This window comes from Sceloporus occidentalis, unplaced genomic scaffold (assembly GCF_023333645.1).
Source record: "Sceloporus occidentalis isolate IW3139 unplaced genomic scaffold, rSceOcc1.0.p SCAF_5, whole genome shotgun sequence".
In the NCBI taxonomy this organism is placed as follows: Eukaryota; Metazoa; Chordata; class Lepidosauria; order Squamata; family Phrynosomatidae; genus Sceloporus; species Sceloporus occidentalis.
The window spans coordinates 113,673,390-113,692,933 of NW_028316985.1; the positions used below are offsets into that span (position 1 = coordinate 113,673,390).

Sequence of the window (19,544 nt, forward strand, 5' to 3'; positions counted from 1 at the left end):
CAGGCAGCCACCCACTGACTCCTCCGCCTCGTGCGCCTCTGCGCTGGGCAATTCCCTGAGCCCGGGAGGCGGAGGCAGAAGAGGAGGCTAAGGCGGAGGTGGGTGGCTGCCTGCCTGATGCCTTGGCGCGCGGGCGGGCGGGGAGCGCCAAGCCAGGCAGGCACCTCTGCCTCTGCCTCTACCTCCGCCTGCCAGGCCCAAGGGAATCGCCTAGCGCGGTCGCGCGGGAGGCAGAGGTGGGTGGCTGCCTGCCTGCTGCCTTGGCGCGCGGGTGGGGGGGAGCGCGCCAAGGCAGCCACCCACCTCCTCCTCCGCTTGGGCATGGGAGGCAGAGGAGGAGGAGGGAGGGAGGAAGGAAGGAGGAAGGGGGAGGAAGGAAGGAGGGAGGGAGGGAAGAAGGAAGGAAGGAGGAAGGAAGGAAGGCGGAGGAGGGAGGAAGGAGGGAGGGAGGAAGGAAGGAGGAAGGAGGGAGGAAGGACAAGGAGGAAGAAGTGGAGGAAGAGGATAGTGATGATGCTGATGATGATATGAGCCAGCTTCTGAGGCACGGCCAATGTAAGTTGCTCTGATTTTTACAAACTCATGCGCAGTGGGGGGGAAACCAAAGTCCCTTGACCGAGTACAGACTTCTGAGAAGTACAGTTGAATCCGAGGGCAAACCCACTTCTTGTTAAACCACCTTGACATATTCAGTATGCATAGCATGTTCAGTGTGAAACCCAAAGAGTTTGGTTATCGAATAAGCCTCTGAAATATGCAAGAGATTGCCATGTTAAGTAAAGCCATGTTCAGTGCCCAAATGTGCTGTTTGGAATGGGGGGAGGGGAGGTTGTCCAAAAAGGAAAGTACATTTCTGTCATCTGTCTAGGAATAATGCCCAAATGACCTCCATTTTGATCATGCCTAAGAAACATGAATTTACATTAAAAAAAATTTAAAACCATCAATTTTTTTCGTGTGTCCTTCATTTTAAAAAAATGTGCCGTACATTTGAAAATTTTGTCCTACATTTGTCCTACATTTGTCCTGGTTTGGAGGTCCAGACTTATGGCAACCCTAGTTAGTCTCAACTAAAATAAACCCATAGAACCAATTAGATTTACATTAATATTTTCGGTTGTCATCCAGCAATTGATTTAATAGCTCTGCTCTAGATGGGATTAGCATCTGGATTTAAATATTGTCTGTTTTGGAATGTCCTAGTTCTAAAGGAAATTTTGCATCTAACTAAACTACAACATTAGTATGCAAAGGGATTTTGTGGCATCTTTGAGACTAAAACTTTGTGAAAGTTGTAGCATAAACTTTCAGAGACTTGGTCTTCTTTCTCAGATGCATGGAGTGGACTGGGACCTAGGCAGGACCTTTATAATCAGACTGCATTAATAGGCATAGAAATACAAAATTTCTGGGTATGGTATGGTGATGAGGTGACAACTTCAATTTTAACTATGGTTGTTGAGGGACAAAGGCAGCAGCAAAGACAAGGCCTAAGGCTGACCAGATTATCATATCTCCTTTTTGGCTCCCAACCTGCACACACACAACCTTGCGAAACTCCCTCCACCATTTATATGGTCATCCACCCATCTTGGCCTTACGCAACATCTTTTCTCCTGCCTTGATGATTCACAATAAAGGAATTGCATGTATTTGCAGGTGAAAGCGAGTAAATTGATGCTGGTTTTTTTTGCATTAAAAATCAGACTGGGTTTGCCTGGGAACATGTTGGCTCTAGGTTGATGGCAAATTTGTGGATGTATTAATATTTATAGGAAAGGGGGTCTTGAAGTTGTCATACAAACATTAAAGTACAATAAAATAATAAATACAATGCAAAGTAAACCAAATAACAAAGTAAACATAATATAGAATAAGAGGAAACAACTCTGGATTCTGTTAGAGTGGGCAACTTGTAACCAGCCAGCTTAAGAACCCTATAAGGCCGCTTTCCAAAGAAAAAAGTAGCGAAACATTGACTGAACCATGGCTTCCTAACCAGAGAAGGCAAAGATGAGGGAAGCTAATCAGGCATTTAGCTGGCACTTTGTGACACTCGCTGAGTCATGGGACTGGGACTCAGATGGCTTTTCAAGACTGCAAATCAATGTATTTTGCTCCTCCTTTCCCCTTCTTACATAGGAAAAGTGAGGGGGAAGCAAAGCCAATTCCCTAAATGAGGCACCTGCTGCAGTAGTAATCCTCCAGCCAGTGACTCAGGGATCTGTCTTTGCCACACCTGTGTTTTCTCTGACTAGGAACATCCATGCCCAGAAGAGGTGACTTCTAGTTGGAGCACCAACTGAAAGAGTGTTCATCCAGCTAACAAGTGAGCTAAGGGAAGCCAAGGTGCAGCTATAACTGAAAACAATTCGTGGAAATAGCATTCCCTGTGTCAGATATTTTTGGCAAAGAAATATCCCTTGTTTCTCTAAAGCGGTGGTTCTCAACCTTCCTAATGCCGCGACTCTTTATTACAGTTGGTGGTGAACCAACCATAAAATTATTTTTGTCGCAGTTCCTAAGACCATCAGAATTATGTGTTTTCCAATTATCTTAGGTGACCCCTGGGAAAGGGTTGTTCGACCCACAGGTTGAGAACTGCTGCTGTAAAGGTAAAAGGCTAGAAATGAAACTAAACACACACCACAGTTTTCAAATAGCATATACATAACATGCTACTGTGTGCAGTTGCATATATGCGAACTCCAAGTAACCTAGCATATTAAATAGTCTGTAGTAGCAAGCAGTCTCATGCTTCAGGCTAATGGACAAGTCTATCTGCTATGAATATCTACCCCGGTAGACAGGACATATATTTCAATACATTTTGGTTTAGTCAACGACAGGCCTACCCCCTATATGTTAATCTAATATTTAATTAATAAAACACATCTTGTTTTGCAACAGCTGCAGAGCTCTTTGGGCTGGAAGTCAGTCTGAAGAAAACGGAAATTCTCTACCAGCCGGCACCACAGGAAGAACACTACCATCCCCACATCACCGTAGGCACATCTGTGCTTAAGTCTGTCCAGCAGTTCACCTACTTGGGAAGCATCATCTCCTCAGACGCCAAGATTGATAAAGAGATCGATCACAGACTGGCAAAGGCATATAGCGCATTCGGAAGGCTTCACAAAAGAGTCTGGAGTAACAAACACTTGAGGCGAAATACAAAAATCAGTGTGTATAGAGCCATTGTACTGTCTATTCTCCTCTATGGGTCTGAAACATGGGTCACCTATCGCCAACACCTACGACTCCTTGAACGCTTTCATCAGCGCTGTTTACGCACAATTCTAAATATACACTGGACTGACTATGTGACAAATGTTGCTGTCCTCGAGCAAGCAGGGATCACCAGCATTGAGGCCATGCTATTGAGGACGCAGCTGTGCTGGGCAGGACATGTTTCTAGGATGAAGGACCATCACCTCCCCAAAATAGTATTCTACGGTGAACTCGCCATGGGTCAGCGTAAGAGGGGCGCCCCAAAGAAGAGATACAAGCACTCCCTGAAACAACATCTCAGGCTTGGCCTGATAGATCACCAACAATGGTCTGCCCTGGCCTCGCATTGGGAGGCATGGAGACGCACTATCCATGACGCTGCAGCCTTCTTCGAAAGCTCACGCCGAACGAGCCTCGAAGAGAAACGACAATGCAGAAAGAACCGCAACCTAGAAACATCACCCAAGGAGACTTTCTGCTGTGCTTTCTGCAACCGGACCTGTTTATCCCAAATTGGCCTTTTTAGTCACCAACGCGCTTGTACAAAGCGCGGGATGAGTCCTTCCTGAATCTTCATTCACGAAGCAAAGCCAGAGAGAGAATTAATAAGAGTATGGTAGAGGCAATCACAATGTCAATTTTATCACTGTAATATATTGTGTATGAGCCTTGTGTTCAGTTAGCTGAGAATATGACTCTTAAATTTTTACCCTGGCTCCCAAATTAGTTTCTGAGCAAAATTCATTGACTGATAAATTTCCAACCAGTTCAAAATTAGGGTATTAAAATTATGGTGTTTGGGCCATAGATAATTGTCATTATCTTCAAATAGGGTCGTTTTCCATGTGTTTACCTCCTTAACATAGACAAATGATTACCAGAGGGGGGACCTTTCCTCTGGTGGTATTTCATTATGGAATTTCCTTCCTAGGCAAACTTACTTGGCACTGTCAGTAACAGACAATGTCAGCACCTTCACTAATGTTTTATATTTGTATAGTGCGACTACTATAACAGCTGTATCTAGTCTCATTGTTCTTTTTAAACAACACTGGAAAAGGAAGTATTGCTTTGACTGATGAATGCTTTGCTAGTTTTCACTGAAATTCCTCTTTGAAAGGTCAGCTGAATTTGACATTTCCGATCCTGCAGAGGGCACTGTTGCATCTACTTTTCAGCATTTAGGCAGACCAACAGTTTTTATATTAAAGCTGCCTTTGTATCTGGATTATTATATACATTTGATACTAATATTATAAAGCTGACCTTTGTGACCTTTTGGTTTTGTCCACTTGTAGATTAGGTTATTTGTTCTCCAGGATAGAACAGCTATGTTGTTTTTTTTTAAAAAATAACAAAATACTCTCTGTTCTTCATTCTCAAAAGGCAGCAAAATTGTGACAATGGTAGAAGCACATTTGATGTATGTTTGCTTCTCCAGTAAGACTGATTATTCTTAGATACCTAATTTGGTTTGTTTTACTGTAATTGCATATGCCAGGCTTAACACATGGTATCAAAAAGTATAGTTTGAGTTCAACTGAATAGATAAATTACAACCGTTAAAGCAATGGAAATGTGGTAAAACACCTATGTAAATTCTATTGATTTAATGGGTCTACATTAGTGGGACTTACAAATGGATTTAAGACAGTGATGGAAATCATCTGGCTCTCCAGATCTTGGACTGCAACTCTCAGTATTCCTCATAACTGGTCTTCCAACATCTGGGGAGCTGCCCATGCCTATGCAATATCAATCCTAACTTTTTAATTTTCCATTTATGTATCTGCTGTGTAACTAATTTTTAATGGCAACCTTTTATGAATTGAGGAAGAAGTGGATGACACTCACTCAACAAAGTGGATGTTCACTCACTAAAGTCAACACAAAGGCAAACCGCTGTTTAGTATACACCCTTCCTTCAGCAGCAGTTGAAGATTTGGCAAAGTATTTTTTCAGCTTACTCCAACTATAACCATGGTAATAGTACTGTTAACCATATTAAGACATGGAAGTTCCTGAGTCAGAATGGTAATTTAAGGTTACTTACTGCTGCCTCCTTTTCTATTTATAGAGCTCACTTCAGTAAGGTTCTGAAATATGTGAGTTGGCTACAATGTTGTGATACTAATATATTTCCCTCCTTATGCAAGACCCTGCCCCTCATATGTGAAACCTTGGGGCAATTTCTCCCTGTACTCCCCCTTTACATTTTGTAAGTTATGCATATCATTCTAAAGCGAATACAATGAATGACATGGAAAATAATATGCTAAGGGGAGAGATGTTGCAGTAGAGATATGAATTTGTGCATACCAGTTTGCATTTTATTTTTATTCAATGCAACACTGGTTTTAAGATTAGATAATTTTAGGGGTCACCTACATCAGAACTGTGCAGGGGATGACTGCCGTCCTGAGCAGCTATGTGTGCTTAGTTCCACTAAAGCAAACAGAATTAAGCATGCATTATTTATGCATGTGGGATTGCAGCCCCAGTATTTTGCTAAACTAAATATAAATCTGACACTCCTCCTCACAACCTGAGCCTTTCTGCTGCTAAGAGGAGATTTGGGACAGGAAAAAACAGAATAAAGAACATAAGTGGAAATCTTCACTGTACCTGTGTCTCAGCATATATTTACTTTTTCTCCCACCTAATTCATTGACTTATTCAAAACTTCTATGCTTCAGCATGCTTTAGATCACAGACCACCTTGTCCTCAGATTACTAATGTATATTTTATTTAAAAAAGTTTTTTGAACTACATATATATACACACACACACATGTGGCTGTCTCCCATGTGCTGACTGAAGATCCAGCTATTTGTGAAGGCCACTCAGATGTATGTCAAACTTGTCCCCCTATTATAGATAAAAGCAGGAGTGGGGTCTACTACGTATACACGAAAGAGTATGCAGAGAAAGGGAGCCAACACATTCCCCCCCTTTCCTTCCTGTACTCCTTGCTTTTAAGCAGTCTTTCTTCAATTTTGCTTCTATAACTTTAGAAATTAAAGATAGAATTGTGTTGTACGTTACCATGCATACATTTACAATTATAGTACCTTGAAACCACTTTAATTGCCATGGCTCTGTCCTGAGAAACCCAGGGGTTTATAGTTTGGTGAGGTACATACAATTGTCTACTTAAGACCTCCAGTTCAGTGGAATTAATTTGAGCTTTGTGGCAGATACTTTTGATTACTTCAACAGACCACAGATCCCAGAATTTGTCTTGACAGCTCATGGACTCAGAGAAGACAAATAGTCTAATCCAGCTACTGTTGCCAGATTTTCAAAATAGCAGTCAAAATTAATGGCAAGCATCAGGAAATAGTAATTAACAAAGTTGTGTTCTGCCTCAATACCAAATGAAAGTATTTATTTCAGTTAATCTAGCCATGTATTTGTTTTTAAAATCAACCTGTTGTCTACATTACACGCACACATCTGTCTTTATAAAGGGCCCATGCCCAAAAATTCAGGATCTTTTGGGCATCTTACATAAAAGGAAAAACTTTATAGCCCTCAAAGAGGGGACATCCCTTGTAAGGAGGACACCTGCCCACCCTATAGGGGACAATCTTTCTGGACCTTAAATAAGGATAATCCCTTATACTAAAGCACACTTGAAGCTCAGATCCATCAGAAGAGACCTATGTCTATGTGGACATGCAGGAGTTGCAGATGCTACTTTGGATGCACCTTCCCATCAAGACTATGATGGGAAGGCTTACTGAATATACTGAATATGCCATAGTCCTTAAAGTAAACTATACAAACTATAAAATTTGCCCTACATGCAAAATATTTAATAGCTAATTATTATCATCATTGCTGGGGGACCTTTTTTGAGGCCTTTCTCTGGGGCCAATTCAAGTTGAATTGGCTGACACAGAACAATAAACAGTATCCTTTTCCAAGCCAGGGCATGTTATATCTAAAACTTGGTACTGAGATTAAAAATTACATGAATGATTGTCCCTGGAAATAAACATTAAAAATAATATATTAAACAACTAACAATTTGTTGTCATTCTATGCCACCACAAAACAGCTGCCTTACTCTAGCTTGAGGTAGGGCTGCCTCTATTTCTATTTCTCTGCTCTCCTATGACGCCTTTAGACTTCATCTGCACTGCAGAAATAATCCAGTTTGACAACACATTAACTGCCATAGCTCAATGCTATGGAATTCTGGGAACTGTAGTTTTGTAAGAGAGCCTGTGCTCCAACAATCCATATCACTGAGCCATGGCAGTTAAAGCATTGTAAAACTGGGTTATTTCTGCAGTGCAGATACAGTCTTTCTTTTGTGGTTGTTAGACTCTAGAACTCTATGCACTGAGGCTGCTGCCACACTGAGGAATTAATGCAGTTTGACACCGCTTTAAATGTCACATCTCCATCCAATGGAATCCTGGGATTTGTAGTTTGTTGTGGCACCAGAACTTAGCTCACAAAACTACAAACCCTTGAATCCCATAGCATTGAGCCACAGTGTCAAACTGCGTTCATTCTGCAGTGTCGATGCTGAATGAATGTCCTCATTCAGTGTACAAAATCATGAACGTTTTAGGAATCTTACAATAACAAAACCATGCCAAAAGACACACCACAGGCCCTCTCATACTTCACGATTACAGCACTGTGACCCCACTTTACCTGTCATGGCAGCGTCCTATGCAATCCTGGGGTTTGTAGTTTGGTGAGGCATCAAAGCTCTCTCTCCCTGAAAATTCTCAGTATCCTTTCCTAAGGTGCCAATCCCAGGTTTTTGAATTATGGAAGCATGATGTGTGACATGGAATTATAGTGCTTTAATTTTGGTGGTGTAAAAGGGCCATATTTGTATAGTACACTTTCCACTATAGCTTTGTAACTCCTCAGACTTTCATGCAGCAGGAGCGAGATAATGTTGTTGGACTACTCCTATTTGCCCTAATCAACATGCCCAGTAGAGGCGTTACTAGGAGGGTGCGGACCATATCAGGTGACACCCTAAGAGAGGGTGACACCATTGCTCCTCAAACATTTGTGACATTCGCCTGCTTCCCTTTGAAATGCTTTAAGAGATGGGATGAGCTGGGGTGAGGCTCAGTGGAAGGAGAAAGGAGAAATCCCATATTTTTTTAAATTTTAATTTTAGAATTTTCTACCCAAAAAATACTAAAAATGGGTAGAAATTAAAAGAGACATGAAAAATTGGATGACATTGAACCTCTCATTGCTAGGAAGGATATCTGTAGTTAAAATGCTGGTGATTCCTAAGCTATTATTTCTTTTCCAATGCATCCCCATCATTAAAAATGAGAAAATCTTCAAGGACTGGCAGAAACAATTGGCGGAATTCGTGTGGGCAGGAAAAAAAACCCAGAATTAGAATTAAAATATCATATGATGCTAAGGAAAGAGGTGGTTTTGCCCTCCCTAACTTAAAGTTATATTTCGAAGCATGTGCCATAACCTTCTTGAAAGAGTGGATTACTTTAGAAAACAGCAAATTATTGAAACTAGAAAGCACAAATATTAGGTTTGGCTGGCACGGTTTTTTGTTTTATGAGAAAATAAAAGCTAACAGAAGTTTTAATGATCATTATATTCATGCCTCAATACTCAGGAGTCTGGAATAAATATAAAAAACGTATCTCTTCTAAATATCCCTGGTGGCTATCACCACATGAGGCACTATATTGCTATGACCCAAAGAAAAACCAGACCTGGATTAGATATAAAGATTTGTTAAACAAAGATGGGTCTATCAAAACTCAAGAAACTCTAAAACAGGAAGGTTGGGACATAGGATGGTTTTTGTATAGGCAACTTACCTGTAGATATAAAGAGGACAAGAAACAGGTTGGTTTCTCTAATTCTAAGAATGATATGGAAGAAATCATCTGGAAATCTGAGTCTAAAACAATTTCCAAAATTTATAAAAAACTCTTGGAGTGGTTTACTGAAGAAGAAATTGTTAAAGACTCAATGATCAAATGGGCACAAAATTGTGGGAGACCAATTGAATTGTCTCAATGGGAGAAGGCATGGACTAAAAGAATGAGTTATTCAATGTCACAATATGTAAAAGAAAACTACTATAAAATTCTCTATAGATGGCACTTAACACCAGTTAAAATAGCCAATATGTATAAGACGGGAAAGAAGATGTGTTGGAACTGCCAAAAAGAGACTGGGACTTATTATCATCTATGGTGGACATGCAACACGGCAAGAAAATTCTGGAAAGAAATACAATCTGAAATTGACAATATGTTGGGAGTTAAATTAACATTAAGAGCTGAAACAATGTTGTTATGTATGTTAGAAGAAAAAGATTAAATTAGATATGGGAAAATTTTGTTTTATATGCTGGCAGCTGCCAGAGTGATATTTGCTAAACATTGGAAATCTGAGAAAAATATAGAAATAGAAGAGTGGCAGGAGAAATTATATGAGATGATGGAATTGGATCTGCTGTCACAGAAATTACAAGATGAAAATAACAACAAATGGAGAGGATGTTGGGAAAAGGTAATGGAATATCTGGAAAAGATTTGGGGTAATGTTGCAAACTGGGCTTCAAATATTGAGGAAATTATCTGACATAAGTAAAATGACAAAATTGGTTTTGTTTTGTTTAGATTTGTAAGCCTGTACGTTAAATCTTGTAATGGAACCATTTAAACAAGACCAGATGATAGGGAAAATTAGAATGAAAATGGAGAAGTAAAGAAATAAGAAAGAATGCTTTAAGTTAAAGGGAAACCTTTAAGTTTTTGAGTTGATAATGTTACAATTAACATAGAAGGTCGTCAGGAAAGAGGGAAAAAATAATAATAATCAGATTATTGTAACAAAAAATAAAGGTGGGAGGAAGGTAATGATAATGTACAATATCTACAGAAGTGTCACATGAACTGTACTGTGTAATAATGGTCAAGTTGAATTCTAGAAGTTCGGGGAAGGGAAGTGGGATAACAATAGTAGCTAAACTTGTTGATGAAGTGAATTTTTATAAAGTAAAAATTAAGAGAATATGTGTAAATTTTGGTTTATGCTATGGTGGCAACAGATGGAAAATTCAATAAAATGTTATGGGAATTTTTTTTTTTTAGAATTTTCAAAAAATTTAATTTTTTTAAAAAATAAAGTTTTTACTCTTTTAAAATTTACTTTTAAAACATCACATTTGACCATATTTTTAACTTTAACCACATGAAACTAGGCATAAGTAAATACAGTTAGGCTGAAACAACATGCAGACATCTGACTAACATCTCCAATTGTTTTTCCCCCTCTTCTGTTTAGTTGTAACATCTTGCCTGATGAAGAAGCCCATGGAGCTTTGAAAGTTTGCATCAAGTATATTGTGCATTTTGGTTGGCCAATAAATTATCACTGATGGATTTTTGTTTGTATTTGTTAAATGGCCAACGCAGCTCCCTCTGCATGTTTTCTATATTGTGAGATACCGCATTGTAGCTGCAACAGGGGAACAATGAAGAGTAGCCTGTGGACTGGGACTTCAACCATGATAAAATATTTAGACTGAATTCACATGTTTTACCTCTAAGCTAACAAAATGTTCCTGAAGCAAAAACATGGAGACTTCTTGAGGAATTGTTCTCTGCCTACAAAGAGGCCTGTGATCTCACTGGAATGGAGACATACTGGATTGCAAAAGAGGGGTCCTTGTTGAGATGCAAATGGACTTTAAATTTCCTGGACTTTGAAAATCTCCCTATTGCCACATGGCCAGAAGGAGGAGGAGCCTGCCTGCAAAATATATCCTCCCCATCATAACATCTTTATTAAGAACTGAAACAACATGTGGGCATCTGACTAATGTCTCCAGTTGTTTTTCCCCCTCCTGTTTGGTTTGTAACATCTTGCCTGATGAAGAAGCCCGTGGAGCTTCGAAAGCTTGCAACAAGTAAATTGTGCATTTTGGTTGGCCAATAAAGGTATCACTGATGGATTTTTGTTTGTATTTGTTAAATGGCCAACATAGCTACCCCTGCACATTTAGGCTGTGTGTGTAGGATGTTACAATGTAAAGGTATAATTTTAATTTTGCTGGTTGTCTATGTCACAAATATTACCATTAGACTCAGTGATATACTGGAATTATGATTTATGAGTAAAATTGGTACACAAAAATAAACACACGACTAAGGATTCTGTAGGGTGTGGCATAGGAAATCAATGGTGTGTGTGTGTGTGTGTGTGTGTGTGTGACACCATGAGTTACCGCACTGGGTACCACCAAACCTAGTGGTGTCACTGATACCCAGATAGGATGAATTATTGGAGTTGCAATTCAACAACATATTGCAACCCATAGTCTTTATTTTGGTCATGCTGAACAAGCATTTCTCTCTGGTCCGCGGTACACCTGCGTATCCCGTTTCAACTTCTTATTGTTCAAATTCAACCTTAACAAACACAAGGTGTTGCTAGTCTCAGTAGCTTCCTGAGAGCCTTCCACCATTGACTTCAGATGCCATTTTGGAAAATGTCCAAAACCTTACTCCTGGGTTTCAAAAAGACCCCTCAGTCAGGTAATTTTTGGAAAGGCCTTCATGTCAGAAACATCCAAGGGTGGTTATGTTGTAGGCCATATAGCAAACCCAATAACATCCAAACAATGTGCATGTACTATATATGGTGGAGATGTCCAAAATTAAAACCTTTCTGGAAGAAAATACAAATTACGATACAGGACATTTTGAAAATCAAATTCGAACTTAGACCTGAAAATTATTTAATAAATATGTTAAACAAGATACCCCCTACCCCATTAGAAAGAAAATGATGGAGAATTTTATTATATGGTCTCAGCTGCAAGAATGATGGTAGCTCAAGTAAGGAAAAAACAAGATTAGCCAATGATGGATCACTGACACTTGAAATTGTTTGAAATGAAAGAGATGGACAGATTAACTGCTTGGCTGAATCAAAAAGATATAGAAAAACAAAGGAAGAATGGTTTCCCGTACAGTGGTACCCCGGGATACGAATTGATCGCGTTACAAAATTTCCGGGGTACGAAAAAGTTAGATTGGAAAAAACTGTTCCGGGTAATGAAAGATTTTTTGGGTTACGAAATTCATTTCGGCGCGTTTCGGCGCGAAATTCAAATGCGAAGCGCGGCTAGCGGCTTTCCAGCGCTAACGGAAAGCCTTTTCGGGTTGCGAAATGTATCGGGTTACGAACGGCACCGCGGAACGAATTAATTTCGTAACCCGAGGTAGCACTGTAATAGAATTTTGCAGCAAAAGGTGGCAATAACAAAGCAGCTACATCGGGAAAAAGTCAGGATATTAGGTAGAAATAAGAAGATGAGTTCTGATAATGGTAAGAGTTCAGATAATATTTTTTTTTTATAGAATTTAAAGGGGAAAAATAGATACAGTAAGACAAAAGGGTAAAATATATTGATAAAAATTAAGGGGACTTAATGTGAGGAGAACATCAGAAGTGGGAATTTTTTTCCTTATATTTATGTAACATAATGGGAAACAACTTACAATTAAGAATTTTATATATGTAATGAGAATTCTGATTTGATTGCAGTAAGATTTGTAAAATAATAATAAAAATTTAAAAAAACTTTCAAACAATTATACCTTTATGGGGCCAATTAAAATGCACAATACACGTGTTGCAAGCTTGCAACGCGTATATTGTGCATATTGATTGGCCCCATAAAGGTATAGTTTTTTTGATGTTACTGGATTTGCATGTCTGAAACATGTATATTGTGCATTTTGGTTGGTCAAATAAAGGTATAATTGGATGCTACTGGATTTTGCAGGTCTGAAACGTGTAGATAGTGCATTTTAGTTGGCCTCATAAAGGTATCATTGAAGTCTGAAACCTGTATATTGTCAAATAAAAGTATAATTGAATATTACTGGATATGCACAAATCCAAGATGTTTAAGCTGGATTTGCAGGTCTGAAACATGTATATTATTAATTTTGGTTGGTCTCATAAAGGTATCATTGAGGTCTGAAACATGTATATTGTGCATTTTGGTTGGTCAAATAAAGGTATCACTGAGGTCTGAAACATGTATATTGTGCATTTTTGGTTGGTCAAATAAAGGTATCATTGGATATTACTGGATTTGTAGGTCTGAAACATGTATGTTGTGCATTTTGGTTGGTCAAATAAAAGTATAATTAGGTGTTACTGGATTTGCAGGTCTGAAACATGTATATTATTAATTTTGGTTGGCCCCATAAAGGTATCACTGAGGTCTCAAACATGTATATTGTGCATTTTGGTTGTTCAAATAAAGGTATCATGGCTTGGCTGTCCCTGAATTTGGCCGTTTGAACCACTCTTGCTAGATAAACCCATAAAAACATAAAATGGAGGCTGAAACCCTCCTATGACTCATATATATATAAGTGGTGGGCGAGAGCTGAGGGAGAGAGAGAGGGTTGTGTGTGTGTTTGTGTGTGACACATCATACAATAGGCACCATTTCATCACAACAGTCTCCACTGAGGCCTAGTCCTCATCCCCTCAACCCCCCCCCCCCGTTTTCCTAATGGTCTCGTCCTCCCGATGCATTAACACCTGACATTCCACATTGGGAGGAACAAACCAAAACAGGGAAGAGGGGGGAAGCAAGCAAAAAAAAATGGACTCCATTTGAGAGGCGAAGGGGCCTAATTCCCTCATATGTATACAAATATATGGCTTTTATATTTCCCCTCATAGTGTTCTAATCTTGGAGGAAGTGAAAAGAAAGAGAAGGGGACGTTATTTCTATTAAATACCCCCCCTTTTAAGGGAGGCCATTGGTTTCTCTGAGGGAAAGAGAGAGAGAGAGAGAGAGAGGAAGGAAGGGGCCGGCGGTGTGTTGCGGCAACAACGCGCATGCGCCGCGCGGGCGCCATTTTGGAAGGGCCAGAGGAGCCTTAGCATTATTAGCCTTAGCAGCCTTAGCAATAGCAGCCTTCCTTCGCCTGGGACTGGGCCGCGGTGGCGGTGACGGGTGGAGGAGCTCGGCCCGGCTCGGAGGCCTGGGCCCCGCTGAGGACATGGCCAACATCGCCGTTCAGAGGATCAAGAGGGAGTTCAAGGAGGTGCTGAAGAGCGAGGAGGTCAGGCTTTGCTTCCCCCCCTTTTTGGGCCAACCCTTCCTTCCTTCCATGCTCCTTTCCGCCCCTTCATTTGCCTCCCCAACCTCCCTCTCTCCCTATATATATATGTATGTATATGTACACTCCTATCTCCACATTTGGTTATTCATATCTTATTATTTATATGTCCTCTCTAGGAATATCTGGGTCCTCCTCCAGAGCAACTCTATGGTCAACCTTGAACCAAAAAAGCTGCACTAAATTCGCATCTGGGGCTGCAGCCACACTGGAGAGATAACCCAGTTTGGTACTGGTTTAACTCTTTTCTGGCTCAAGGCTATGGAATTCTGGGAGTTGGAGTTTGTTGTGGGCCCAGAGCGGAGCTTTGCTCCACTCTGGGCCCACAACAAACTCCAACTCCCAGAATTCCATAGCCTTGAGCCAGATATGGTTAAAGCAGTGCCAAACTGGGTTACCTCTCCAGTGTGGATGCAGCCAGGGATACCTTTACCGGCCAACTGAAATGCACAATATATGCTCAACCCTCCATATTTGCAGCTTTGATATTTGCTGATTTGATTGTTCATATATCATTATTATTAATATGTTCTCTCTAGGAATGCCTGGGTCCTCCTCCAGAGCAACTCTATGGTCAACGTGAACCAAAAAGGCACACTAAAATCGCATCGGCGAGGCCTTTATTGGACAAGCGAAATGCACAATATAAGCTCCTCCATCCTCATTTGACTATTTGATTTGATTGCTCATATGTTGTTATTTATATGTTCTCTCTAGGAATATCTAGGTCCTCCTCCAGCACAACTCTGTGGTCAGCGTTAACTAAAAGTTGCGCTGAAAGACCTAGATATTCCCAAAGAGAATACTCTCCTAGGCATTTGTAGCTCTTCCAGTGCAGTTCTATGGTCAGTGTCTGTCAGATCTTGACCACAGAGTTGCACTGGAGGACCCAGAGATTCCTAGAGAGGTGTCCTCTCAGGTAAAACATGGCAGTTTTTCATATTCATGGGGGGCTTATGCGCCTAATCCTGGCAAATATGAGGGGATGGTTGTATATACACACACTCCTCCCTCCACATTTAATTATTTCATGTGATTATTCACGGATTTTATCTATATGTTACCTCTAGGACTATCTGGGTCCTTCTGCAGGGCAACTCTGTAGTCAGCTTGAACCAAAAGTTGCACCAAAATGCACCATATATTCCATGGGCTTCTTCATCAGGCAAAATTTAAAAATGATACAAGAGGGGAAAAAATAATACACTCATCCCTCCTCATTCACTGGGGTTAGGGGCACAGGACCCCCATGAATGTGGCAAAACCACAGATAACAAAAATACTATTATACAAGAGGGGAAAATATATATGCTCGTCCTTTCTCAATTGCGGCTTTGACATTTGCTGATTTAATTATTCACGTATTTTATTAATATGTTTTCTCTAGGAATATCTAGGCCCTCCAGCACAACTCTATGGTCAACTTTAACCAAACGTCCCACTGAAGGACCTAGAGATTCCTAAAGAGAACACTCCACTAGGCATTTGTAGATCATCCAGTGCAATTTTATGGTCAGTGTCTGGCAGATGTTGACCACTCGAGGACCTAGAGATTGCTAGAGAGGTGTCCTCTGAGGTAAAAACATAGTGTATTTCCGGTTTTTCCTGTGCTTCTACCTACAGCAAATGTGGAGGGACGAGTGTATATGACTATGTTAGTCATAGGCCTGCGTTTTGTCAAGATGTGGTTGTCCTGAATTCGGATGGTATGGCTGGCTGGAGACAAACTGGATCTCAAAGGGAGTACCTTCAGCAATACCTTTATTGGCCAACTGAAATGCACAGTATACTTGTCGCAAGCTTTCGAAGCTCCATGGGCTTCTTCGTCAGGCAAGATGTTACAAATCAAACAGAGGGGGGTGGGGGGAACACAATTGGAGACGTTAGTCAGATGCCTGCATGTTGTTTCAGTCCTTAGTGAAGATGTAAAGTCATGCTGAAGGCCCTGTAGAGATTCCTAGAGAGAACACTCCACTAGGCATTTGTAACTCTTCCAGTGCAATTCTATGGTGAATGTCTGGCAGATGTTGACCACACTCCACAGAGTTGCACTGGAGGACCTAGAGATTCCTAGAGAGGTATTCTTTCTCAGGTAGTCTGAGGGAAATGGCTGGAGGTCTCAAAGGGAAAAATTGGGGTGAAGTGTGTGAAGGGAGAAACCAGGCCAGGCCAGAAAAAGGAAGCACTTCCCCACTACTATTACTACTATTCCATTTTATGGTCTCTGGTAACTTGCCACATTACTGCACTACCCTCTTATAGCGCTGCTATTCTGCTTTTACTGCTCTGGCTGCCTCCTGTTGCATTCTGGGGTTTGTAGTTCGTTGAGGCCTAAGATCTCTGGCTGAGCATTCTAAATGCCCCTCCCTAAACTGCCCATCCCAGAATGTAACAGGAGGCAGCCAGAGCAGTCAAAGTGGAATAGCAGCACCATAAGAGTGTTGTGCGGTAATCCATCATGTGTAGGCCTACCCTCAAGAGAAGAAGTGGGTTGTAGGTCAGCATCTCAGCTCTACTTCGAAGGTTGTAACCATTGTGTGTCAGTCTTCCTTCCTCCTTCAGTCGAAGCGCCTCACTGCCTTTCAAAAGTTGTGCCATTCCACTCTAAATGTCATCATATCCTGCCCTACTCATCCCATGACTAACCTTGGATGATATCCCACAGGTATTCTGGATGGCTTTAGGGAAGTCACACTCTCTCAGCCTCAGAGGATGGCCGCGGCAAACCCCCTCTGAAGAAACGTGACAAGAATATCCTATAATAGAGTCACCATAAGTCAGGAATGAATTGAAGGCATTCAGCATACATATTTCTTCCCCGCCCATTTCTCTCTTTGCTCTTTCCGTTGTGCTCCAGTGAAACTTACAGAAAAAGCTATACCATCTTTTAAAATAGTTTTTCAGTGATGGTGTCTATGGCTTCATCCACACCGCAGAAATAAACCCAGCTTGATATCACTTTAACTGCCCTGGCTCAATGCTATGCAATTCTGGTAGGTGTAGTTTTGTGAGACATTTAGCCTTCTGTCAGAGAGCTCTGGTGCCACAATAAACTACAATTCCCAGGATTTCCGAGCACTAAACCAGGGCAGTTAAACATGGTGTCAAACTGGATTGTGTCTACAGTGTGGATGCAGCCTATATTGGCAACCAGGAGTGGGTTTTACTTGGCAAATGTTCTCAGTATGGATGAAAATGGTGACAATTTGTTTATGCTAAAAGCAGGGAACTACCTTTAGAAGTGTGAAACTGGGTGTGTCCAAGTGGAGTTGTTAAACAGGCGGGAGAACCATTCCCAAACATGTACATTTAATAGCAAAAACTTTTGAAGGAAAACAAAGTGCTTTGGCTAGACTTCATCTCTTCACCCGTGAAAACATAGGACATTCAAAGAGTAATTGTAATATGCATGACTATTTGTTGTTTAAAAATCCACATAAAGGCATGTTTTAAAGCTGCATTTTTATCTTTCACATGGGCACAGAAAGGAATATTTGAAGCAAGTTAAGTAGTTAATGTGAAGCAGTGTTACTATTTTAATAAGGATGTTTTGTGGGGATTGTTTATTCACTTTAAAAAAAAACTCAGGGGTTTTTAATTCTTAAGTATTTTTATAGCTCAGTCTGTAAAATAGTATTGGGAGGGGAGGGCGGCAATGCAAAATATGAGATATTTTGCTTAACAACAAATGGGAGCCTTTTTAAAAATGTGGCAGTGAGCATTGCTGTTTAAAACCATCCTCTAGGGTAAGACTGTTTGCTTCAGCTATATACTGTGATGACATAAATGCATAAAAGATTATTCATTTTTAAATTTTGTTTTATACCACGCTATTTTAACCAACATGAACATGGTTGGTGAGAAAAATCTCCACTGATTTTCAATTTGACAGCAGGTCTTTGTATTACAGGAAACAAACTGGTTCATACTGTCATAAGTTTGGAACTGATCCCATTGTCATGAGGGTGTACTTAGATAGCAGAGGCATATTACATGCCTATTTATAATATTTAAGCATTAAACTCTTCACATGATCATCTTGAAGTTGGAAAATCATGTGTGAAGTGGTTCTAATTGTCCCATAGTTTCTGTGTGATTGTCAAGTTTAGTGCCTAGTATGCTGTTAGTGAAATACAGTCGGCCTTCCACATTTACGGATTTGATTTTTTTTTTATTTTTTCCCCTACATAGACTTATTTTATATACAAAACAGTTTTCCTGACTAATTTGATTTTTGTGGATTTGATTATTTGCAGTTTTGATTAATATGTTCTCTCTAGGAATCTCCAATGCAGTTCTGCTGGAAGGTGACCATAGAGTTGTGCTGGAGAACCTAGATGTTCCTGGAGAAAACACTTCTCTAGGCATTTGAGGGTCCTCCAGCATGCTTATGATCAACCTCTGGCAGATGTTGATCATAGAGTTGAACTGGAAGACCTGAAGATTCCTAGAGAGGTGTCCTCTCAGGTAAAAAGAATAGTGTTTTTTCATTTGTCGTTTTTCCACATTCATGGGAGTCCATTACCCATAACCACAGCAAATGTGGAGGGACCACTGTATAACAAGTAGTAGTACAAGTAGCTCCTGATGCTAGAACATGAACTAGTGAATACAATGTAGAAGAAAAAGATTCTACTTAAACATTAGGAAAAATGTCTTCTTAAAAGTAGAATGACTGTCTTGGGGGATGAGGGATTCTTTCTTTGGAGATCTTTAAACAAAAGTTGGAAGGACATTGTGCTTCAGCTGTGCTGGTTGAATTAGTTGGCCCTTCTGACTCCTTGCAGCTCTATGATTTATCATATTTGTATCCTGGACTTTCTCCAAGGAAGTCAGGGTGGAATTCCAGTAGCTTCACAACAGCCATGTGAAGTACGTTATGTTAAACAATAATTGATAGCCCAAGGCTGTCCAGTTTACTTCATGACTGAGTGACATTTCAGCATAGTTCCTCTTGTTCCAAGTCAATCCATTGTTATATTTTCTTTAGTGAAGCATGTGGTAGTTTAGAAAGTGTATCACAACTAACTGCTTTTTTCTCAATACTAGTATTCAGTAAAGTGTCAACCATATACTGTAGGATTAGATCACTTTAGCCAGCGCCCAGAGATCTTGGAAGGCTCCAACCCCTG

At 40.3% G+C, this 19,544-nt stretch overlaps 2 protein-coding genes across 2 annotated transcripts in view; both read left to right on the forward strand.

Moving 5' to 3' along the window:
- Positions 1–481: 481 nt before the first annotated feature.
- Positions 482–4,305, forward strand: LOC149312668 (uncharacterized). Its single transcript, XM_089526942.1, has 2 exons — positions 482–555; positions 2,911–4,305. Exons 1-2 carry the CDS (start codon positions 528–530, stop codon positions 3,798–3,800), a joined length of 918 nt encoding a protein of 305 aa, XP_089383068.1. The 5' UTR covers positions 482–527; the 3' UTR covers positions 3,801–4,305.
- A 9,797-nt stretch (positions 4,306–14,102) lies between these two features.
- UBE2K (ubiquitin conjugating enzyme E2 K) overlaps positions 14,103–19,544 on the forward strand; it is a 44,068-nt gene continuing 38,626 nt past the window's right edge. Inside the window, exon 1 of the mRNA XM_089525130.1 lies at positions 14,103–14,355. Coding sequence (XP_089381256.1) covers positions 14,293–14,355 — 63 coding nt within the window. The 5' untranslated portion in view covers positions 14,103–14,292. The remainder of the gene's footprint in view (positions 14,356–19,544) is intronic.

What these genes read in the sequence shown, in the direction of transcription:
- LOC149312668 (XM_089526942.1), top strand. Translation starts at nt 528, where the DNA reads ATGAGCCAGCTTCTGAGGCACGGCCAAT. An exon ending in GCTTCTGAGGCACGGCCAAT is followed by an intron (nt 556 to 2,910) that starts GTAAGTTGCTCT and finishes GTTTTGCAACAG; the next exon opens with CTGCAGAGCTCTTTGGGCTG.